Source organism: Trematomus bernacchii, unplaced genomic scaffold, assembly GCF_902827165.1.
Source record: "Trematomus bernacchii unplaced genomic scaffold, fTreBer1.1, whole genome shotgun sequence".
Lineage (NCBI taxonomy): Eukaryota > Metazoa > Chordata > Actinopteri > Perciformes > Nototheniidae > Trematomus > Trematomus bernacchii.
This window is the reverse complement of record NW_022987720.1, coordinates 17,938,020-17,960,850: the sequence shown is the minus strand read 5'-3', so window position 1 is coordinate 17,960,850 and position 22,831 is coordinate 17,938,020. Positions and strand designations below refer to the sequence as shown.

At 42.8% G+C, this 22,831-nt stretch overlaps 1 protein-coding gene across 1 annotated transcript in view; it reads left to right on the top strand.

The window, feature by feature from the left end:
* The window catches only part of sdk2a (sidekick cell adhesion molecule 2a), an 81,661-nt gene extending 59,569 nt beyond the window's left edge, over window positions 1-22,092 (top strand). Inside the window, 40 exon segments of the mRNA XM_034142386.1 lie at window positions 639-669; window positions 671-780; window positions 1,094-1,275; window positions 4,039-4,154; window positions 4,380-4,575; window positions 4,679-4,777; window positions 4,892-5,083; window positions 5,257-5,378; window positions 5,532-5,641; window positions 5,803-5,953; window positions 7,351-7,588; window positions 7,682-7,797; window positions 7,962-8,151; window positions 8,399-8,497; window positions 8,652-8,846; window positions 9,073-9,274; window positions 9,398-9,501; window positions 9,777-9,847; window positions 9,937-9,952; window positions 9,955-10,071; window positions 10,869-10,925; window positions 11,345-11,446; window positions 11,556-11,671; window positions 11,792-11,930; window positions 11,933-11,980; window positions 13,468-13,485; window positions 13,488-13,558; window positions 13,560-13,605; window positions 14,251-14,433; window positions 14,546-14,590; window positions 14,593-14,670; window positions 14,758-14,922; window positions 15,014-15,117; window positions 15,119-15,155; window positions 16,265-16,439; window positions 18,793-18,889; window positions 18,892-18,924; window positions 20,220-20,430; window positions 20,433-20,536; window positions 20,538-22,092. Of these exon segments, the coding sequence (XP_033998277.1) occupies window positions 639-669; window positions 671-780; window positions 1,094-1,275; window positions 4,039-4,154; window positions 4,380-4,575; window positions 4,679-4,777; window positions 4,892-5,083; window positions 5,257-5,378; window positions 5,532-5,641; window positions 5,803-5,953; window positions 7,351-7,588; window positions 7,682-7,797; window positions 7,962-8,151; window positions 8,399-8,497; window positions 8,652-8,846; window positions 9,073-9,274; window positions 9,398-9,501; window positions 9,777-9,847; window positions 9,937-9,952; window positions 9,955-10,071; window positions 10,869-10,925; window positions 11,345-11,446; window positions 11,556-11,671; window positions 11,792-11,930; window positions 11,933-11,980; window positions 13,468-13,485; window positions 13,488-13,558; window positions 13,560-13,605; window positions 14,251-14,433; window positions 14,546-14,590; window positions 14,593-14,670; window positions 14,758-14,922; window positions 15,014-15,117; window positions 15,119-15,155; window positions 16,265-16,439; window positions 18,793-18,889; window positions 18,892-18,924; window positions 20,220-20,430; window positions 20,433-20,536; window positions 20,538-20,630 (4,579 nt within the window). The 3' untranslated portion in view covers window positions 20,631-22,092.
* Window positions 22,093-22,831: the final 739 nt, after the last annotated feature.

The window sequence follows — 22,831 nt, the reverse complement described above, 5'->3', positions numbered from 1 at the left end:
ATAACCGTCACTACCCTCTCCCTCATAACAATCACTACATTCTCCCTCATAACCATCACTACCCTTCACACTCCTCATTCACACAGCTGAGGTCCTGTGTGAATGTACCCAGACAAATGTGCACCACAGGAGGTAGACTGAGCGTCAGTGAGGGTGGCGGGTTTTTCTAAGGCATCTTATGGGCACACCTCTTTGATCCTAAACACTCTGCTTCTTCTCCTCCAGAGCAGCTCTCCGGTGTACTGGGAAGAAATCAAGATGTCATCTTAAATTGGCTTAGGGGAAAAGTCTGCCTGAGTCTCTCTTTCTTGTTCTTTTATATCTTTCTTTCACTCGCACTGTCTCTCTATTGTGCTGCTCCATTTTCACCAAGGCCTCTTTGATCCTTGTCATGCCGTAGCAAGATGTCCCTCTGCGGACAGTATTATAGAGAATGTGTTGGACAAAGACATAGACATACTCATCCCAACTTTACTTTAAGGTTTTCCTAAAAAAATACAGTAAGCGGGCTTTGCTATGATTTGATGCCTATGATGAAATGGGATAGAAATATGCAGAAACTCATGATAATTAATGCTTGGTTTCACTCTGTCTCTTCTTTCACCTCCCTTTTACTATTTCACTTTTTGCTGCTGCAGACTAACTCTTCCCGAAGAGCCTCCCAGCGCCCCCCCCCCAGACAGTCATCGCAAGTGGCCGCACCAATCAGTCCATCATGATCCAATGGCAGCCCCCCCCGGAGAGCCATCAGAATGGGCCACTCCAGGGCTACATCATCAGGTAAGAAGACCATGACAGCCTGCATTATTTCTTCTCAGAGATAGGTGCCCGTCAGGGCCAGTGCCATTCAGATGTGATAATAACTGTTATGTCAGCTCCTTTTCTTCCTCTCCATTTCGCTTTATTCGTGCTCACCGCTGCAGTAGAGTAATTGGTGCCAATTAAATACCTTCCCTTCCATTCATTCGTTGTCACCTCTCATTTTGTAATGATTTTAAAACTTTTCTGCCTGGCTACTCTCCCTCCCGCTCTTTTTCCAAGAAGCTGCTAATAGATTTATACTTCGGTTTTTCCTTCCTCCCTGTGCTACCAGGTATTGTTTGTCGGGGCTTCCAGTGGATTGTCAAATGAAAAACATCACCAACTCAGACCAGACCAGTCTGCTCCTGGAGGAACTCATCATCTGGACCAACTATGAGATTGAGGTGGCGGCCTATAACGGAGCAGGCCGAGGCACCTACAGCCACAGAGTCACTGAATGGACACTGCAAGGGGGTGAGGGTACCACATAATACCACACTGCATAAAAGGAGGCCTGGCAGAAAGCATTAGGTTACACATTTAAAAATAAATATCCTGCAACTTATTTGCTATAAGTACCAGAGGCTTTATTTAGTCCTACAAATTTCATTTGGCAGCCTCATCATATTAGTCCCTTGGCTAATATTAAGTCTGCGGCATACAACTTCCGACTGATGGTTAATCCAATCATGTGAATTTAACGATCAAATTAAGACCAGTATGGCCATATTTTCTCCACAGCACACTTTAAAAACAACCTTTGGTTACCTTGAAAAGGTGATTCTCACACATTGTCAAGGAGAGTACAGCAGTTTTAACTAATCCTCAATCAGTCTCAATCAGCAGTACAGACTTAAGCAGCAAGGCTTTTAAAGAAATGTTTATTTACCTCAGCACTGCTTATTGGTTTGTGTGTGTTCATGTTCATTTCTGCTTCAAAAGAGCCTTTTTTTTATTTAAGCCAAGCTTTTACTTTAGTCTTTATTTTCAGATCCCTTTCATCTTGTAGATATTTTTTATTGCATCACCTTTTTTGTAGTGGTGTGAAAAAAAATCATTCATATTGACCACCTGGAGACGTCAGCCGAGAGCACACATTTAATTCATTCTGCACAGACATTACCAGGTGATGATGTGCGTCAGGATTGTGACATACCTTTCGATGTGCCAAAGTAAGCTGCCTCGGTTGAGTTCTTTTCTCATTCTTCATGCTGAGTAGTATAATTAGAACACACATTGTGAACTTTCCCCGGTGTCATACTGCTAGTGATTTCCGTCGCGCCCAGTGATTTTAGCACCTTATGTTCCTCGCCTCCCCCTGCCTATACAAGATCTTCAGAGGATGAAAGTCACATTTGTCACTGTAACGTGTATCAAGCCAAATCTAAGATTATCTTTGGCACGTAAAACTGAGGCTTTTTGAGAAATATAGCCAAAGTAGGCTATAGTTAATGCATCAGCGTGTTGGAAGGTTAATCCATTCATTACAAGAAGATTGAATAATGCTCTCTTTACTGTCTTTCCTGAAAAGTCAATTCATAGATTACACTTCAAGTTCAAATTTCTGCTGCTAGACTTAAACAAACACAAGGAAGAGGATATCACTTTTGGTTTAGTTGAGCTGAGGTGGCTCTCAGTTTGATTTGAAATTCCTTTAACTTGTATGTAAAGCTTTGAAAGCCTTAACACAATCACATATCTCTGAATTCCTGTCATGTTAAATCCACTCCATAGAGAGAGAGAGATCCTCTACCCCAGACTCACTAGATATTCTCAAGAGCACTCATAAGAAAATTGGGAAATCTGTTCCACTCCCTGCTCAGATGCATTTATTACAGAGAGTGAATCGGCTGATATTTTTATTTCATTAGTTTAACAGCTGTCTGTGATGCTGTGTCTGTAGCACTGGTTTCCAGGTTAATTTATGTTGATAGCTTTTTGTCATGAGCAAGTCTAACATACCTTACAGAGGCAAAACAATGAGCAACAAAAAGACAGAAAAGCAGAAGCATAAATTATTTCTCGTACTTCCTTGAACGCAGCAGGTCTCAACCCACAACCCTCATTAAAACACACACAAACATATTCTGTCTATCTAGGTTGTTAGTATAATTGTGTTGCAAAATCGTTGCTTTTGAGTTGCTTTCTCTGGTCTTTTCTTACTATTTAATTGTGTCATCCCTATACATGCTGCTGTAGTAGAGTATTAATTGTTTACTCTAGTTAATTTATGTTATGTGCTGGGAAGATTTGTTTGTTTGTTTGTGGGCGTTCAAATATGGCTTCAATGTATGCTAGTTTCGTTTTCGCTGGATGATTAGAGCAAGGCCGTAACCATGGAGGGGACCAAACATTTAATTTTAATTTGTTTATATCAGTTAGGCTATATATTGGGGGGGGGGGGGACATTTTGAGCGTATCTGAATATTGGGGGGGATGTGTGTCCCCCCCCCCAATGTATATGGTAAATTCGGGCTTGGATTAGAGCATACTTCAAATGCTTTAGAAATTATGGATTTTACCTGGCACACATTATTGTTAAAACTTTGGAAACTTCTGCATACTCTGACTGAGTGATGACTGATCAATCAATGAGTAAAAGTAGAATACATTAGCTGTTCCCAATTAGAGTCTGGTGAATCGGCATTAAAAATGTACTGTATTAGTCAGAAAAAACTATCCTTTGAAATATATAAATAATAATTTCATCATCCAAGTCAACGTCAGTAAAAAACGACAGTGAACAAGGCACTTATGTTGTTTTGCTCGGCTCTCATTAATTGGCTGTTTCCATCACTCGCTCCATTAAAGGCTCGAGAGCGGACCACGATGTGCATTTAAATACACATGAAGGGAATCAAATATGGCATGGAGATATGAGGAGCAATACTGGCCAATCGGCTTCATTAATAAGTGACTCGCTGAGGTTTACATCAGAATCACTTGCTCACTTCAAACAGACTGCTGCAGGGTTCACCTGGAAGCGGCCTGAGGCAAGTGCTCTCACACCCTGTTTGATTTGATTGGCATGTTCTACCTTCCCCCAAAAGGGCCAAAATAAAATAAAATCTTTAGTCCGATTCTCACATTTTAAACCAGCCTAGTCTGAAAGTTCCTCTCGGAAAAAGTGGTTTCCTTCCCTATTGTTTTCCTTCACTATCTCATCACTATTCTCTCTTCTTCTCCATCTATTTCTCCCCTCTATGTCTCTCTGTTTTCTTTCATACTCTGGATCAGTGCCCACCGTACCACCAGGAAATGTACAAGTCGAGGCTGTCAACTCCACCACGGTGCGTTTTACCTGGAGTGCCCCAAGCCCACAGTTTATCAATGGAATCAACCAGGGATACAAGGTGAGCAGCCCCTTTCTGTCAACTGGTGCACTCTAGTGGTCAGAGCTAGAGGAGCATTGTGGGCAAAATATCATCACGTCGTTTGAAAGCTCTATATTTTCATGAATCACAGGCTTCAAATATGTCAACATTATTTATTCGACTTTTTACTTTATAAGTTGGTTCATACATTTTGATGCCACCAGTCGTGTGCCACATTAACACCCTGTCCCGTATCATTTCCAGCTTTTGGCGTGGGAACTCACTCGTTCAAATGAGGTCAGTGTGATGACGGCCCGTCCCAACTTCCAGGACAGTGTTCATGTTGGTCACATCTCTGGCCTGAAAAAGTACACGGAATACTATACCTCGGTATTGTGCTTCACTACCCCTGGAGACGGCCCGCGCAGCCCACCTCAGCGCACACGCACCCATGAGGACAGTAAGTTCTCCCATTCAGGACATTATATAGTATTTGCAGATAATTGCATGTCAGGCTGTTGTTCGGTTCATTTACCGCCTGTTTTTATCTCTTTTTTTTACAGCCCCTGGCGCTGTGGGACACCTTAGTTTCACTGATATCTTGGACACCTCACTAAAAGTCAGCTGGAAGGAGCCTCAGGAGAAAAATGGAGTTCTCACAGGTATCCATTAAAGATAACTATGTAACGTAAACGTGTCTTCTCGGCTTCTTCCTATTTATGTCACAGAGCTGTGAACACTGTGTAACACTGTTTGGGATTGGCTTCTTTTTCCAGGCTACCGTATCTCCTGGGAGGAGTTCAACAGGACCAATACTCGAGTGACCCATTATTTACCCAACCTAACTCAGGAGTACAAGGTGACAGGGCTCACTGCCCTCACCACTTACACCATCCAGGTAGCAGCCATGACCGCCAAGGGCCAGGGCCAGCTCTCCGCCTCCACTATTTCCTCCGGTGTACCACCAGGTGACAAATGACTAAACAAACTATTTGACTTTCAGCTGACATTGCATCTATACTTCAAGTATCCAATTAAAGGGCTTCAACCACTTAACTGTGACGCAACTGATTTTTACTCACCGATGGCTAAAAACTCTGAAATGTAGTTTAATCTGTGTTTCCTCTTTATTCTTCCACAGAGTTGCCCGGTCCCCCAACTAATCTAGCCATCTCAAACATCGGCCCTCGCTCCGTCACCATACAGTTCAAACCTGGTTATGATGGCAAGACGTCCATCTCCCGTTGGCATGTTGAAGCCCAGGTGAGATTCGTACTGTATCTATTTTAACACAATGACAGCGGTCTGTTATTTCAGTTTGATGTCTTCATGTTGCCACGCATGTTATACGATACCATTGCATTATTTTAATGAGTTGTGCTGCTGATATCACCCTCTTCTCTCTGTGTATTACAGATTGGCATAATAGGAGAGAATGAAGAGTGGCTGATGGTTCATCAGCTGACTAATGAACCCGATGCTAGATCACTGGAAGTTCTGGACTTGAACCCCTATACGTTCTACAGGTGAGCACACACACAAGTTTCCTTTTGGGCATTTTTAAAGTTCCATCTAATCCAGTTTTAAATAATAAATCTAATCCTTTTTTCAATATCACCAGCAAATCTTGATAAAACACCAATCTTTAGATTATTTATTCACCGTCAGCTGGTTTCTCTTACCCCAGGTTCCGAATGCGTCAGGTAAACATTGTGGGCATCAGTCCTCCCAGTCAGCCCTCCAGGAAGATTGAGACCCTGCAGGCCGCCCCCGACATCGCCCCCGCTAATGTCACCCTGCGGACAGCCAGTGAGACCAGCCTGTGGCTTCGCTGGGTGGTAAGTTGTAACAAGTCATTGTTCAGTGGGCCTGAAGCACTTTGTATGAAGTTACTGGAGTTTTATTAGATTATTATTAGATTTAGATATGAGTTTCTTGACTGTTTCTGTTCAGACTACGCTCAATTATGTATGCCTTTGCATGCACAAAAGCTATTTGAAAAATGTCTCTTTCATTTTTTGTTCTCTCGTTGCTGGGAAATCATGTTGGGCTGAATGGACAAAATGCCCTTGGGATATTAATTGGATACAACATTGATAAGATAAGCTTTGTCAAATCAGATTTTGGAAATTTCATTTTTCCCATTTAAATTCCAAAACATGTTTTTCTTATATATTAAAAAGTTTGACATTAGGTGAAGACTTTCCCTTTGACAGTTGGCTTTACCTCATCTGACTGACAAGCATCTCTCGTCTGAGAATCTCAATTTAATTTTGGCACGTTTTCACTATTGTGTACTGTTTTCTTTGTGCAAGAAACGCTTTCCTTCCTCTATCAATTTATTCTTGTACTCTCTGGGTTGTGATCTGATGAATACACTTAAAGGCACTAATAATGTTTTTGGAAAGCTGCACGCACTGTGTCCTTGACTATTGCTGCTTCCTGCGTCAGCATTTGGCCAATGTATTCTTCGCTACATCTGTCCATTATCATCACTGTGCCAGAGCCTGAGCAGCGCCAGGCAGTGAGAGACAGAGGCAAAATACTCCAGCAGCTCATGAAGGATTAGAAAGAGAGCATGCCACCTGGATTTAACAGCAGATGGGTGTCAGCTGTGTGATATGACACTTCAAAAGAATGACAGAACTGTGTGTGTTAAAATCTTAGTTAAAGTGTGTATGCCACATGTTATTGGAAGTTTAAAAAAAAGACCATGTTATTTCCAAGAACACCATCACTTTTATATAAATAGCCCCAGTGCATATTTAGGTTGGTTTCTGCTAAATCATGTGCATGTGTCAACACATACTGCATAAAAAACAAGAGACCCCCTGCTGGCTGAGTGACTTTTAAAAGGATTATGAACACCCTGAAATCACATATAAATTCAATATTAATGATATACTCAAACCTGTACCTATTCACTTCAAGACCTTTATTGCCAGCTCTATATTAGAATGACATTATTATTGATTCAACAGGTTTAGTGAATGTGCTTTTTTTTGAAGACAATGGAGTATTACTATATTTTTTAAACCACTAAGTGCAGTAAGTGCCAAGAGGGTTTAGCTTCTCTTTCTATATTACTTCTCATCATTCCTGACAACGGCTCTTAGCTGTTGTAAAATAAGTGTGAAGTACGGCCTCTCACGACTTACTGCTTCATTATGCAGTCAGTTATGATTTCATTTTTGCTTGAACTGTGGGAATAAAGACACAAAAAAAATCCTCCTAGCCTCTTCCGGAGTGGGAGTACAATGGGAATCCAGATCTCGTTGGCTACCGGGTCCAGTACTCTAAAGCCGGGTCTAAAGGGGGAGTTCTCTCCCATGTCATCATGGACCGGCTGGAGAGGGAGTTCACTATCGAGGACCTGGAGGAGTGGATGGAGTACGAGGTCAGAGTTCAGGCCATCAATGGTATCGGCTCTGGGCCCTGGAGCCAGCCAGTCCACGGCAGGACGCGGGAGTCTGGTGAGGAAGGAAATATATGTGTACACATGACACACACATACGAGCACATGTGCTTGATCTGTGCTAAGCTTTGTCCTTTATCTTTGACTGTAGTACCCTCCTGTGGCCCCACCAACGTGTCAGCTTTCGCCACCACCTCCAGCAGCATCCTGGTGCGGTGGGGGGAAGTCCCAGAGACGGACCGTAATGGACTCATTCTGGGGTACAAGGTCAGCAGTCAACAGCATTCATCTGAATTATATTTCAGACCAATATGTAATCAGAGCATCAATATTTAGCAAAGTTAAGTTGGAACTAGAGTAAAAAGATATCTTCCTGTTCCTCATCACCTGAATAAATCCTCGAACTGTCTGAAACTCCCTGTGTATTTCAGGTGGTGTATAAGGAGAAGGACTCAGACACAGCTCCCAATTTCTGGGAGGTGGAGGGCAACACCACTCACAGTGTCCAGCTGAGCACCCTGGGAAAATACGTCCTGTTTGAGATCCAGGTGCTAGCCTTCACACGGATAGGAGACGGAAGGAGCAGCTCGCCGTCCATCTTAGAACGGACCCTGGATGATGGTAAACACAACCACCCTACCAGCCTATTTGATCTTGCTGGTAACAAAAACAAAAAGACTAATGTATCACTCTGCTTATAATTTCATGATTTGCTAATCACATATGAATATTGTATTTAAATGTAGCCTAAATCACAAATGTAATAGGACTTGATGATTTTCCTTTAACTTACTTATTTAATCAGTAGAATTGTCACATCTAATACTCTTGCCTGATTTGTCATTTGGGTAATGTTTGCGTGTGATAGTCCCTGGCCCTCCAGTTGGCATTCTCTTCCCTGAAGTCAGAACCTCCTCAGTCAGGCTCATCTGGCAGCCTCCTGCACAGCCCAACGGCATTATCCTGGGTGAGTCTGCAGCACACAGACTTTCACATACAGTATGAGCTTAGAGGGAAGCTATTTTGCTTGTCTGCTATTCCATTTCTGTGCAGCCAATTTATTTGATTTGCTCAATTGTCCTTCCTGCATGACTTTATATTGATATGATTTCGTCCTTCAGCCTATCAGATCACATACAGAAGAAACTCTTCGAGTAGCAGCGCTGCCACAGTAGACGTGCTGAGCCCCAGCGCGCGGCAGTACACAGCGTCCGGACTGAAACCAGAAGCAGTTTATGTATACCGTCTCACCGCTCAGACACGAAAGGGTTGGGGTGAGGCCGCTGAAGCTCTGGTGGTCACAACAGAGAAGAGAGGTATGTGAAAAATACTAAAGCTATTTAAATCACCTCTAAATATTAAGGATTGTTTGACTTAGGGTAGTATAAATAACTTATCTAGAGTCGGTGCATTACTACAGTAGATGGCAGTCAGACAGTTTTAGAAATTGACTATGAATAAGTAACTCATTCAATCCCAATTCACATCCAACTATCCCTTTAAGTTTTAAAGTGATCATGAATGTGTGTGTGTGCCCTTCAGCACGACCCCAACCCACAAGCCGTCCCGTAGTGCCTCAAGAGGAAGTGCAGGCTCGCAGAGTACTGTTGTCATGGGAACCTGGCAGCGACGGACTTTCCCCGGTTCGCTACTACACAGTTCAGTACAGAGAGCTGCCCGACAGCAACTGGACTGTCCACTCTGCATCAGTCAGCCACGAGACAAACTCATACATAGTGGACAGGTTAGTCCACTTATATTCCCCCTCAGCATCAGCTATTTTTATTTCTCAGTCAGAAAAAATAATGAGTAAGGCAGAACACGCTGTACATGATGCACACATACCACTCTTTTTCTTTCTCTTAAGGTTAAAGCCTTTCACTTCATACCAGTTCCGTGTGAAAGCCACCAATGACATTGGAGACAGTGAATACAGCCAGGAGAGTGAGGCCATCACTACACTACAGGATGGTAAGATCTGAAGACTGGACCGATCATGCAGCACATTCATTAGTTTTCGACTTTCTGTCGGTTGTGCAAAAACACTTTTATATTTGTATGAAACATGACTTTACATCAGTGTTTTGACTTTGGATTTTCACAGAAAATGCTTTACGTCAACACTGCGTGTGTTTACTCTCAAGCTGTTCTCCAGCAGACTGTTTGAATTATATATCACTCTGCTCAGCTGTGTTGATTTGCTAACACAAAATTCTCTTTTTTTCCCACCCTTATTTTTTTTGTAGCCCCAGATAAACCCCCAACGATCCTGTCTGTTACACCTCACACCACCACGTCCGTACTTGTTCGTTGGCAGGTATGCAGTTGAATTACTTGGCACTGTGTTTTGCGAATGGATCAATGTTTGAACGTTTTGGTTACTAAGCAGACCTCTTCTCTTTGCAGCCTCCTACTGAGGATCATATAACGGAGTCCTGCTGGGCTTCAGAGTCAGGTTCCGGGAGTTACACTATGACCGGATACGCAGCTTCACTGTCCGCACTGTTAACAGTCCTTCTGCCAAATGGGCTGATCTCGCTGGTGAGTTCACTTTTTCCCTGCGTATCCATCAATTACTGCTGCTTATATACTAAAAGTTGTGCTACCTGGAGTCTCAAATGCACTTTGAGTATTGATTTGATGTTTTCATTCAGGCCTGTGGTGTGTTTAGACCAGGGGTGTCAAACTCAAATACACAGTGGGCCAAAATTAAAAAATGGGTACTAGTCGAGGGCCGGACTGGTTCAATGTTTATAGCAAAACTTATGAAATTAACTTATTGCACATATTAAACCTTAAACAAAGCTTAAATTATTGCCTATTGTTAACATTAAACATTAAATAATCAGTTGCATTCATTTCTTATGGCTCTATCTGCAGAGTCATTTCTTATGATTACATTTCTCCACAGGCCAACAACAGCTTCAATAAACAATTCCCCTCAAAGAAAAACCAAACATGCCCTGTTGTCTCAAGAAAAAAAGTGCAGAAGGAAACATCCATTAAACTCAGTGTGCTGCTCTGTGATGCTAGTTCAAGCCAGATACTTGGCATCTCATCTTGGGTGCAAGTTCATCAATGTTTGGGGTCAGGCTCTGAGCTGAGGAAATCCTCAGGATTGAGTGAAGGTGTGCATGCAATATACCGGCGGGCCAGGTCTAATAATAATTAGAAATTATCCTGCGGGCCGAAATTAAATCCACCAAGGGCCTGATTTGGCCCCCGGGCCTTGAGTTTGACACATGTGGTTTAGACGTATAAGTCATCTAATATTGCTACCCAATCCTGTGATCTACCCTCGTTTTCTCAAAAACTCCCATCCTCTATCCAAACTCTAGCTCCTTACAGCATCAGGAACTTAAGTGAATCCTCGCTCACCCAATATGAACTGGATAGTAAGTCTTGTTTCTCCGTTTATGTATTTCTTCCATCATTCTCCATCTGCTTGTGTGTCATCTCGTACATAAAAATGTGTCATTTGTATAATAACTTACAGCAACTGCCTTTTTTCCCCGTACTCCCACTCAGCTGTATCCGCTAAGGGGCGGCTGCTGATCCTCTCCAAGCTGCCCTATCATTATATCAGGTGTGTTTTCTTTCTTTTAATTTGATGACATATTTTCCATTTGTCCCCACAACAACCTCATCTTTTCAACACTTTGCCGTACAAACCGCCCTCTTTTTTGGGGAATTTGAGATGTTGTCTTGCCACGGGCTTCACTAAGACTGTGTCTCTCTCCAGAGTAACTTCTTTTTTATTAGTTTATGTTAACTCTTACATTAAAAAGCTGCAATGGGTTCGTTTTTCTTTCAGATCTGAGTAAACACAAGCGCTACGAGATCCGTCTCAGTGTGTATAACGCTGTGGGGGAGGGTCCCAGCAGTTCACCGCAAGAAGTGTTTGTTGGAGAGGCCGGTATGTTTCATCTCTCGCCGTGTGTGCTAATTCACTTTTAATCTGTATTTCTTGAACCAAGTCATAGAACATATCAAATAAATATGTTTTACACTTTGCTCCATTCTAGTCCCAACATCCCCTCCCCAAAATGTGGTGATCCAGTCCTCAACAGCCACACAGCTGGATGTCACATGGGACCCTCCTCCTCTGGATGCTCAGAATGGGGACATACAGGGTTACAAGGTATCGATAACTTGTCTTTGTCTCCTGTGTTACTGCAAAATCAGCCAAAAGTTACATCATGCCTGTTTCATTTTTATATATTCCCCCGAAAAAATTCTGAATTCTTCTTTTTGTTTGTAGATCTATTTCTGGGAGTTTCAGCTTCAGAATGAGACGGAGCGCCTGCGTACGCTGTTTCCTCTGCCGGAGCTCGGGGTGAAGCTTAAAAACCTGACAGGTTACACCACCTACATGATCAGTGTGGCAGCCTTCAATGCTGCAGGGATGGGCCCCGCTCCCTGCCCACCAGAGGGCGCACTCAGCAAGCAGGTGAGCCGCAATAAATCCAGATGTGGTTGAGGAGATTACATTGATTGTTCAAAAAGCAAATGCAATTTTTCATGCAGCTAAGACCTGATGCCAAACACCAAGTGTCATATCACAGCTCTTTATATCGTTCAAAGCCTCTGCCTTTCCACTGTCTGTCTAACTCTGTCGTCTGCAACAATGATACTCCTTCTCAGCGTTAACCGTATTGTATATGCTGCTCAAGTAATTGTGTGGAGTAGAGAATCTCAAGGTCGGTTTTCTTCTTTAGTCACAAAGTGTGCCTACAAAAGGAAAGATAATGAGTACTTTATTTTGAGTCACTGTGTTACACATAACTGCAAACTGGAATAAGGTTACAGAAAGCAAGACCCACTCACCAAAAACTAAGAGTTTAGTTTGTTCCTGTGAGATATAGCATAAGAGATCAGCTTCTTCTTGGCCCCTTTATCCAGGACAAGCCACGAGGGTGGAAGCTTAATGACAGCGGAGGAGCAATGAATACAGAGTGCGGGGGACACATGTAGATTAGTTTTTTGGCAGCAACTGCACAAAGATGTCTGTGTTTACCAGCCAGTGAGAGTCCCTCCTCTGCGGTTTCAGCACAAAAGTGGTTTACCGTATACATTTCTCTTGTCTTTTCCGCCCCCCTTGAAGGCTTGACATTGGCGAGGGGTACAAAGTGCTGAGAACTTAAAAACACACGAGGAATTTTGGCTCCCTGCACCACAGGATACTGGGAAGTGAGCCAACACAAGCTTTTGTGATTATATGCAGAATTGTGCTGAAATCCTGACTCTTAGCTTGATCTGGGTTGGTTCAGCAGGCACAATTCTCACAGCTCCCTTTCAAGGTCGCAGACTGATTGTGCACTCTTGTTGACTTTTAGTTACTCATTTGCTAAAATAGCAATACGCTTTCTTTCTTTTCTTGGATTTATCTGAACTGTTTTGCCACAGTACCTGTTTTTACAGACACAAAACATAATGTTATTCTTGATCTGACAAAGAACAATGAACAATGAAATCCCTCCCATTTTTAATCTCATAGTATTTCAGTTTATTGTCAGCTAGCATGACAGGATTTGTTTCCTGTATCCGATTGCCTTGAATTTCCCTGTTGTACTTGCCAAAATGTACTTTTGTCGCGAGTGTAATTTACCCAAATGGCATGACAGTTTGAAGCAAACAGGAAAGTAACTCCTATTGAAAATAAACAAAATGTGTCTTGAGATGTGTGAAAACTCAGATATCCACTAAGGAGGACTGTCAAGAATCAATGACATAAAGATTCCAAATTCTTATTTATCTATGACAGTTTATGCACCTTCACATCATTTTAACACTGAAAATGTACAAACATTGTCATTAATATATTCTCTAAAGTGGCATATTCAGCAGTTTGAGAGCTGAGTATGCAGTGTATGCAGTGTTTTGTCTCTGCACTGTGAATTGATCCAACTGTCATCACCTCCCTTTCTACATCAAAAGCACCGAGTGTTCCCAGCTTTATCACTTCAGTGAGTTGACCACCACTTCGGTCAACGTGTCCTGGGGAGAGCCCAAGCAGGCCAACGGCATCAATCGAAGGCTACCGGCTGGTTTATGAGCCCTGCACTCCAGTGGATGGTGAGACACTCTGCCTGTAGCCTAATAAACTCTGCCCCCGTCTCGACATCCCTCAGCTGGCTTTCTCAGACTGTGATTTACCGTCTCTTGCCTAGTTACCATATTCGTTTTAACTCACGCTGCTTAAGCTCATGCTCTAATCTGTTGCAGGTGAGTGCAGGCCCTGCAGTAACATATAGTATATATATGGCATGGGTGATAAAATAAGTTGGAATGATCTGGTGAGACTATGCACAGCTTCCTCTCTCGCTGAAAGAAACATGGCTAATAGCTGGCTAAGTGTGGTTGCCTGGACCAGATTGTCAAGTAATTGGGAGCAGAGGTGGAATGCTGAGCTGAGGCCGCTGCGGTCCCTCGGCTATCCGCTAATGGACCCAGGAGCAAACTGAACATTGCAGTTAAGACAGGGAATATCAATTGGTCTATTATAAAAAGGTCCCGGTGTCTCTTCCTATCAGGATATCTAGAAAGCTGCCGGATAATAAACCTTTTTCTGATATTCATGCAAATATATGCATGTCTCTGATAGTCTGTGAGTCCGGTGTACAGTTGTGAATGTGTCTGTACGTCTTGTTTGTATGCAAATGCTATGCTATTTGTCGCTTGTAGAACGCAGTATCTAGAGTCTTAGTGTTTCCTGTACAGACTCCTCTCCTCGCACTCCAGGTGTCAGTAAGATTGTGACAGTAGATGTGAAGGGCAGCGCTCCCTTGTGGATGAAGATCAAAGACCTTGCCGATGGCGTCACGTATAACTATCGCATCCGGGCCAAAACACTCACTTATGGCCCGGAGGTGGAGGCCAACATCACGACTGGACCTGGAGAAGGTGGGACTCTCTAAATATGAGATATTTCTGCCATAATATGTTTTGAGCGCTTGCTTCTCTCTCATGTATCCCATTTTTTTTTCTAACAATCCACCACTTTTGTCTTCCCAAGGAGCCCCGGGCCCTCCAGGAGAACCCTTTATTTCTCGGTATGGCACCGCCTCACCTTGCATTGGACCAGTGGCGATCAGGGCCGTGCACCAATCACACGTTACGTCATTGAGGCCAGACCCTCCGGTGAGCCACATACATTAAAAGCGGTCTGCTGTTTCCAACAGCTCAACTACAGTTCCTTTTTCATATCAATTTCTTATCTTGCTTTAGATGAAGGATTGTGGGATATCCTTATCAAAGACATCCCTAAGGAAGTGACATCCTACACTCTTAACCTGGATATGCTGCGAGAAGGGGTCACCTATGACTTTCGAGTAATTGCAGTCAACGACTATGGCTACGGATCACCCAGTGCCCCCTCCCCCTCTATATCAGGTATTTAAATCAGAACAATAATCCCAAAATGTGTTAACATAACAATACTTGTTGATTGTATACTTATTAATCATTCTTATTATGTATTCAGCCCAGAAAGTGTCTCCGTTCTATGAGGAGTGGTGGTTCTTGGTGGTGATCGCCCTGGTGGGCCTCATCTTCATCCTCCTCCTTGTTTTCATCCTCGTCATCCGAGGGCCAGAGTAAAAAATACACGAAAAAAACTGATTCAGGTAGGAAGCTCAAGAAAATGTGCTGTTCACGTCTTTGTCTGCTTCTTTAACCTAAGCTATTGACTGGAATTTGTCTAACCCTTAGACAGCTCAGCTGAGAATTACATTTTAACGATTTCACATCCTTAGTCTATTATAGAAAATGGGACTGAAGGCTCAGACAATTAGATGAAATTACCAAGGTTTTCTTAACATTGTTTGGCTGACAGGGGAAAGGATGGAGTAAAGGTTAACCGGTAAAACAGCTGACATAGGCAGGTGAATAAACAGTATTGTTCATGTTTTAACTGCAAGGATCCAATACTGAGAATGAAATGGCTTGGCAGCGGCCTAATGCTCAGGTCGTTAGTCAGACTGAGAGTAATTACATAACTACAGCCTAGGCTCTCCCAACACTGCATCAAGGAGCCAATTTTCATGATTTTGAATTATCCCAGGTGACATTGCTGCTCCTTAAACTCTTTGTCAGAGTTCAAACACAAAAAACACATTGGGAAAGTTAATCAATTATACAGGTAGTAGACTTATTGTTAACACTTCACATTATGGTTGGGCAAATGAATCACAGTGAGGGCATCCGAGATAATCGGTCCACATGCTGCAGGAAGCTGCTAGTATGATGAGGGTGAGATGGGAAGGCGAGACATTTGGGGGGGGGAAAGAGAAGGGTCCGGTCAAGCCTTCCTAAAGCCTCATACCAGAGACGTTAAGCTCAGTCAGCATTTAGGCATGGTGCCAGGGTTACCAGGGTCAGTAAACAGGGCTTGGCCAGACCAGTTCAGACAAGCACCACGTTTGTGCGGGGACACAAAGAGGGCTTCTTAACCCTAAACCCCTCCCCAATTTTCTCAGCCATGAAGCTCATCTGTTTGTTTTAATAGAGGCCATGACTTGACACTGGGTTGACTGAGTGTCAAAAGGCACTATTCAATTGTTTTGTGCATGTTAATGAGGAGGATGTGTTGAATACATGTAAAAAACGATGTCCAGTAGTTCAAGCATTACCAATAGTTTATTTGGCTTAATTTTGTACTTAAATAATCTTGAAGAATGATTGTATTTTTGACTGAAGATCACAATCACTCCATTTAACTCCACAACCCACACAGTGTCGTCCTCATACCCCTGTCCAGGCCAACCACTCCCACTGCAAACCGCTCTGCCTCTGACCCACGGAGAGATGGTGCGTCTGGACGAGGGGCGCTTTCCCCACCTGGAGCTCAACAACAGACGCCTCCTCTGTGAAGAACTCCTTTTGCCAGCAAGAACGGCAATCTACACACGGTCAGTCCACTGGAACATGAACCGTGATGCTCAGCTGTTGCATCCGTTTCCTGCGTGCACTGTTCCACAAACTTTAACATATTGTTAGCTAAGTTTCGCCTGAGTTTTGTCTGCCAATGCAGTCTTACATAAGTGTTATTTATGATACAGGCAGCAATCACTATTGTATCCCTCACGATAATCTGCCAGTCTAGAAAAGAACAAACCGCGCCTCAAGGAGCCCAGCTTGCTGATTGAGGCCTGCTTCTGCTCCCCTAGTTGACATTCAGTGGTTGTGTGAAGCACACATTTATAAGGGGACAGCACAATAACAGCTAATTAGCATTCATGAGCTTTCTGCATTGCTCTTTGTCTGTCCATCACCGCTTTTAGGACAAGAGTCCTTATGGGTCAGAGCCGGCCATTTTCTTCTGGCCCCCAGCCCAGAGTTTCTCTCGGATGCAGTGCCGTGAGAGCTGTCTCAACACAAAGTACAACACCGTTGGTATGAGAACATGTCCTTCTACCCGACAGCAGGACTTTGGCAGGCTGTCTCTTTGTAATGTTTAGGTACATATTAGATAAGAGGAATTTCACAAACTCTGCGGCACAGAGGCAAAGGGAATGTGTAGAGACATGGGTAGCACATAATTGGTGACTGGGTGGATGGTCACGTGTTGTGTTGGGGGATGTGGGAGTCCAGAGTCTGCTTCCTGTCAAAGCCAAAAAAGAAAAAGATGTTGGTTTTTTCACATTATGATGGAATGTGCAAGAGGGGGTGCATTACAGGCAGGGGAATCTGTGCTTTTTTTTTTTACTTGACCAACAAGTCCCAAGAAGGGGATCAAGAGTCTTGAGTTTCTACATCTCTTTTGAAGAGCTCAAATATGCTACCGTACTCTCTGCTAATGATCTGTGGACTGAGGAGGAAGAGTGGGAGGGCTCCCTGCGGGATATTTGAAAGGGTGAGGGAAAGACGGATGAATTAGACAGATAAGGCAATGGGAGAAATCCAGTGCTCCTAAATAATTCATAGCTCACTTGCAGCATTTTGGAGTGTGATCACTGGCAAGATCCATGGCCCCTCCCTTACACTCACATGGCCGGATGTCTGAATCTCACTCGTTTGACTTCCAAGTAGATGTTTTTTTTTTTTTCACAGTCCGCCCCCGCATGTCATCCTCTTTAACCCAGAGGAGATGTCTCTCTGTTGTGTCAACCCTTTCATGGCCGTTGTCATGTTGTGTCTTCCTAAGCTTCCTGTTCTTGGCATTCCCAGTGATTTAGCTCCCGCATATTTCTCAGAACATAATTTTTTTTGAGAGGTCGTCAAGGTTGTCTGCTGTTTTCCTTAACCCTTTCACGCATAGAGGCTACTACAGTGGAACACTTGACATCACAGTGCTGTGAGTGTGTCTTTTCTGCTCCCACACACAAGGCTTTTCCATTTCAGATCATTTAAACGTGTACGTTCATGCCATTCCTACTTTATATAATTCCTCAGTCTATTTCAGAAACCAACTGAGCAATCTCTTTCCCTAATGCCGTGTTAGCCTGAGATATATACTGAGCCCACTGATGTGGCTCAGTGATGTGAGGGTAGGGGTCCAGTTTCTGCCCTCTGATCATTCAATTCAATCCCAGCAGACCTTGAACACAGCAGCAATCATTACAGCAGAAGAAGAAAAATAATTGCCTGCACAGATGTTTCTTACTGCTTCACTTTATGGACTTAATGACTGGAGATAAAAGAAACCAGGAGTCCTTTACTTGACCTGCCTCATAAAAGAACTCAGGGCAATGCAGCTTTTCTGCAAGAGGTCTTAATCTCTGACTGTACAGCAATTCAGCTATAATCACCACAAGAATCCTTTCATGAAGATGCTCATATGTTTTGATAAAGGATCCTGTTGTGCATCTCATGATGGTTGTGGTGAGCTGAAGTCATGCAGAACTCAGCCCAAATGCCTCTCTGACACTTTGCCACGGCCAGAAGGAAATGGAATAGAATAGAACCAATTTATAATATCCACCCCGCTTTGTGTAACAGTGGCTTTCAGGAATGCAGAAATAACCCATTCTGTGTTTGTCTGAACCAAGCTATATTTTCATAATCAATGAGTCTGTGCTGAATCTCTGCATGTTGATCCCACTGAATTCCCCATGGGATGTGAAGCTTCTGTAAAACTATTTTGCAGGCTAACATAAATCATCCCAGTTAATTAATGACATGGTGTTTTAAGTTTACTCAAATGTTTCCTCAAAAAAGAGAGCCATTTGACTTTCCCATAGGGACATATTTCTTCAGTTCTCTCTCAGTTGTGCTTTCTGTCTCTCACAGACACTCTCTGTCTCATTCTTTCTATTGGTCCAGGTCTCCACCAAGACCCAGCCCTGGAAGCCTGCACTACTCAGATGAGGATGTCAGCACTAAGTACAATGACCTGATCCCTGCAGAGAGCAGCAGTCTTGATCCGAGAAGCCCTCTGAGATATCTGACTCTCAGGTAAGCACTGTGACCCTGGCTTACAGCCCATTTCCACCTCTTGTCTGGAATAGGAAATGTATTTAAATTACAAAGTAAATTCAACTGTTTACATTTAAATTGAAGTGACCAAACCCTCCAGGGTCATACTCAACCAAAAAGTACTTTCTTATTTAATGTTCTACTTTTGTCCCATTCAAGTTCCATCTTAGGTGTAACCTCCAATCTTTTTTGATATAATCACTTGCTTTTCTAGATGCTAGATGACTAATTATTAGGCATCATTTCTGCAAATCATCAGTAAGACATTTGCCTCGGGTTGATAACCTCGAAATTAAATATCCTCCGTTAGTCATGGCTGAGATATTTGGATCTGCCTTTTAATACTTATTTCTCCCATGGGAAGGAAGTACAGGCCCAATTCTCATGTCTCATGTGTCTTGAAATCTCATCACAGCTAATTAATATCCCTAACAGGAAATGCTGTATTAATCTGGGCTTCTGGCTCTCAGCTCATCATGTGATGATCCGAAAAGCTCAGCGTGTTTGTGTATGTGTTGAAATAGGGAGGACCAGTGAAAGGACAGGGGGGGGTTAGAAGTGATGATGCAAAGGCAGAGAAGCCGATAGCAGCAGATTGTGAACATCTGTCGGCCCACACCCCTGTGTATCCCTGGCCAATTTATCTGGTACCTGCACAGTCAAAACATTGTTCACCCCGGTTTGAACAAACACTGCTCTCCTGGGAGACACAAACTACTGTTATTATTTTCCTCCACAAAGCCTCCCACTGTTTACCTGCCACTTGTGCAAATAAATGGTACTTTAACATCTGTTAAGCTGCAGTATCTCACCAGAGCAGTAGATGGGCAGGCACTTGTCAGGCACACACATTTACCAAGTCTGAAAGGTTTGCTGTGAGATTAAGTTGCTCTTTTTTCTGTTTAACCGTTTGTGTTCTCTGCAAGGTCAGTGTGCTGAAACAGTGACAGAATTCTCCCACATAAACATTGTCTCTGTCCAATTCCAGAACACTCTTGTGTACGCTTATCACTTCTGTGCTCCACAGAGGTATGGGTGAGCTCCTAATGTGTTGTGATCATTAGGGTTACACATGCATTGATAGATTTCCAGTTGTCTCTCAGTAGATATATTGTGCTCTGTTATGGCCCAGTAGTGTGCAGTTTGAGAGTTCGGGTGCTGTATTAGAATTAGCTTTTGATTTGAGAGCATAGAAATGTAGCTGTGTTTGTAGTAAACATAGCAAACAGTTTAATAATTTCAGTCTTATACTGTTTTCTCTGATTGGCTCACAGGGCAGTGACAGCGAATATGAGATGGATCAAAGCCGGCAGAAGACTCACTCTTTTGTCAACCACTACATCAGCGACCCCACCTACTACAACTCATGGCGACGACAGCCGAAGGGCGTCTCTCGTCCGCCAGCATACGGCTACTCCCAGCCCGAGCCCCTCGTCGAGCAGGAGTCACGACAGCATCCACCCCCCGTGCCCCCGCTGCCACCTCTCCTCCCCCCGAGCGCCCCTCCCCACAGCCCCAGTGCCAGGGCCAGGGCACTCTGTTCAGGTCTAAGGGTAGCCGGACTCCCACCCCCTCCCTGCTGTCCTCCGACCCCCCCCAGCCAGCACAGCACCCTCTACCGGCCCCCCAGCAGCCTGGGCTGTGCCGCTCAGGCACCTACCGCGGGCTTCTCCTCTTTTGTTTGACACACAGCTCTCTCACTCCAATAACAACAAGACCTTGAGGACGAGTCTTTGATTTTGTTGTTGTTGGTTTGTTTGTATTTTGCTCTTTTTCTCTCTTTTTTCTGTCTATTTGGCAGAGTTGTTGCTCAATATTACGCATTGCAGGCATCTTGAATAGCGTTTTCTCCTCTGTGAAGAGTGTGTGTATGATTGTGTGTAGCGCGTGTGATTGGTAAGTCCATGTGATATGTATTTTATGAAAGACAATCATTTGAAAGTTTTTATGCGTTGCTTAAGTACATTAATTTGAAGGATCAACCATGTAAACAAGGGAGAACAGAACCTGAGCTTCTGAAAAAGTAAAAACCTTGTTTTAAAAACACTGTATTAATGTTTAATATGAGAGCTTTATAGAAAAAGAACCACCTTAGCACCATTATAATATGGACCACTTTGTTTGCTGAGACTGGTCAGTGGAAACACCAAACTCTGATGGAGTATTATCATGTTTGGACCAAAGAATGAGCTGATAGTGAGAAATGGACTCTTGACTTTGGAGAGAGGCACTAGCGGTCACTTGGCCCTCTGACCCTCACTCTGCCTGATCATTGTTGGAACTGCATTATGTGTTTATTATGTGTACATGTCTTATATTGTTTACCAGATATTTATATCATTCAGCTTCAAGCTAACATTTTCCGAACACCACTAGGACAATGTTATGAATCACATTAAAGCATCGTGGCACTTTATAGTAGTCTGGGGAATGTGTTGATTGTGTGCCAGTACTCTTGTCATTAGATATACAAGCTAAGACAACATTCTTAATGTTGCATCAGTTTGTTTTTAAGTTATCAAAGAATATGACTGAGGACCAAAAGCACACATCTTGTTGGTTCAAAAGATTTTATCAACATGAAACATTTTGTTATAGAAGTGCAAGAATAACCATCAGATTACTGACACATATAGAACTGTGACCAAACTGAAAACACTGATTTTGGTTTAACGTGTTTTCTTGACAAAATGACAAAAAATAAGACAACATGAAACTTACAGACAGTAAACATTCAAAGTAAAAAAGCTGATATGATGTATTTGTTAATAAGGCTGGAGAAGAGGGCAGCTTTAGGATATCTTGGTTTATTTAAGAAACTTTATTTAATAATTGACAGCAAAAGTACACAACTATTGTACATGAAATGTATCACAAAGGATCTCCTGATGTGAAATAATGTGTCCTCAACATGTTACAGTGTAACATGCCATTACTATGATGACTGTATACATATGTTATGATGGGATGTTTTCTACAACTCTTTTGAATATGCTGGTTTACAAAAGTTGAATGGACATTGCTGTGCCGGAGGTGGACCTTTAGTGTATAAAGTTAGAAAGTCGCTCCAAAACACCATCTGTCAATATTCCACTGTGAACATCACTGTATGCATCATGAAGGAACATTATGGACCTATTCATGATAGTTCTAAATAAATTATTTCTATTTTGTAACGGCTTTTTCTTTATGGCTCATCTGAATATTTGGATAATATAATGCCATGTTATAGAGAATAATATGTACTGGTGAAATAAGGCAGGTGACTTTCTGACATTGTGGTAAAGCTTTGAAAAACTGTATCAGACCCTGCTGACAACTATTTAAGAGCTGTTTGCATGGTCTGGAAGTCAAAGTGATTAAAGATGACACATGATCCTACAGAGCTGAAATGACCTGATTCTCTCAACCACAACAGAGACATAATTAGGATGCATAAGAGCATGATTTACAGGGAAGAATTTGAAGAAGAACCTGATCCGGTGCAAGCATGCTGAAAAGCTGGGGGAGGGTTGGAGTGTGTGCCTGGGTAATCTCCTTATTTCAGGCTGGAAAACATTGATCTTAAGCAAAGCAAAGGACGCTGGAACAGAGGGTTTTAAGGGAACCAGAGGGTTCCCTAACCAGAGGGTTTTAAGGGAAAATAGAAAGTCAAGTCAAGGATACAGTTTGATAGCGTTGGGAATTTTTTTTTTACCCTCACCGTAAAAAAGACCCAAAAAATGACAACATAAATCCCATTGCTAGATTGTTAAATGTGCAAAAGTGTATGGAAAATTAATTAAAATTGCTTAACTTCTGTATTATTGAGTGGCATCACAATGATGTAAATCTTAGGTTTTCTCAGACGTATTCCCCAGCAAGAAATCAGGAACTCGTGTATTTT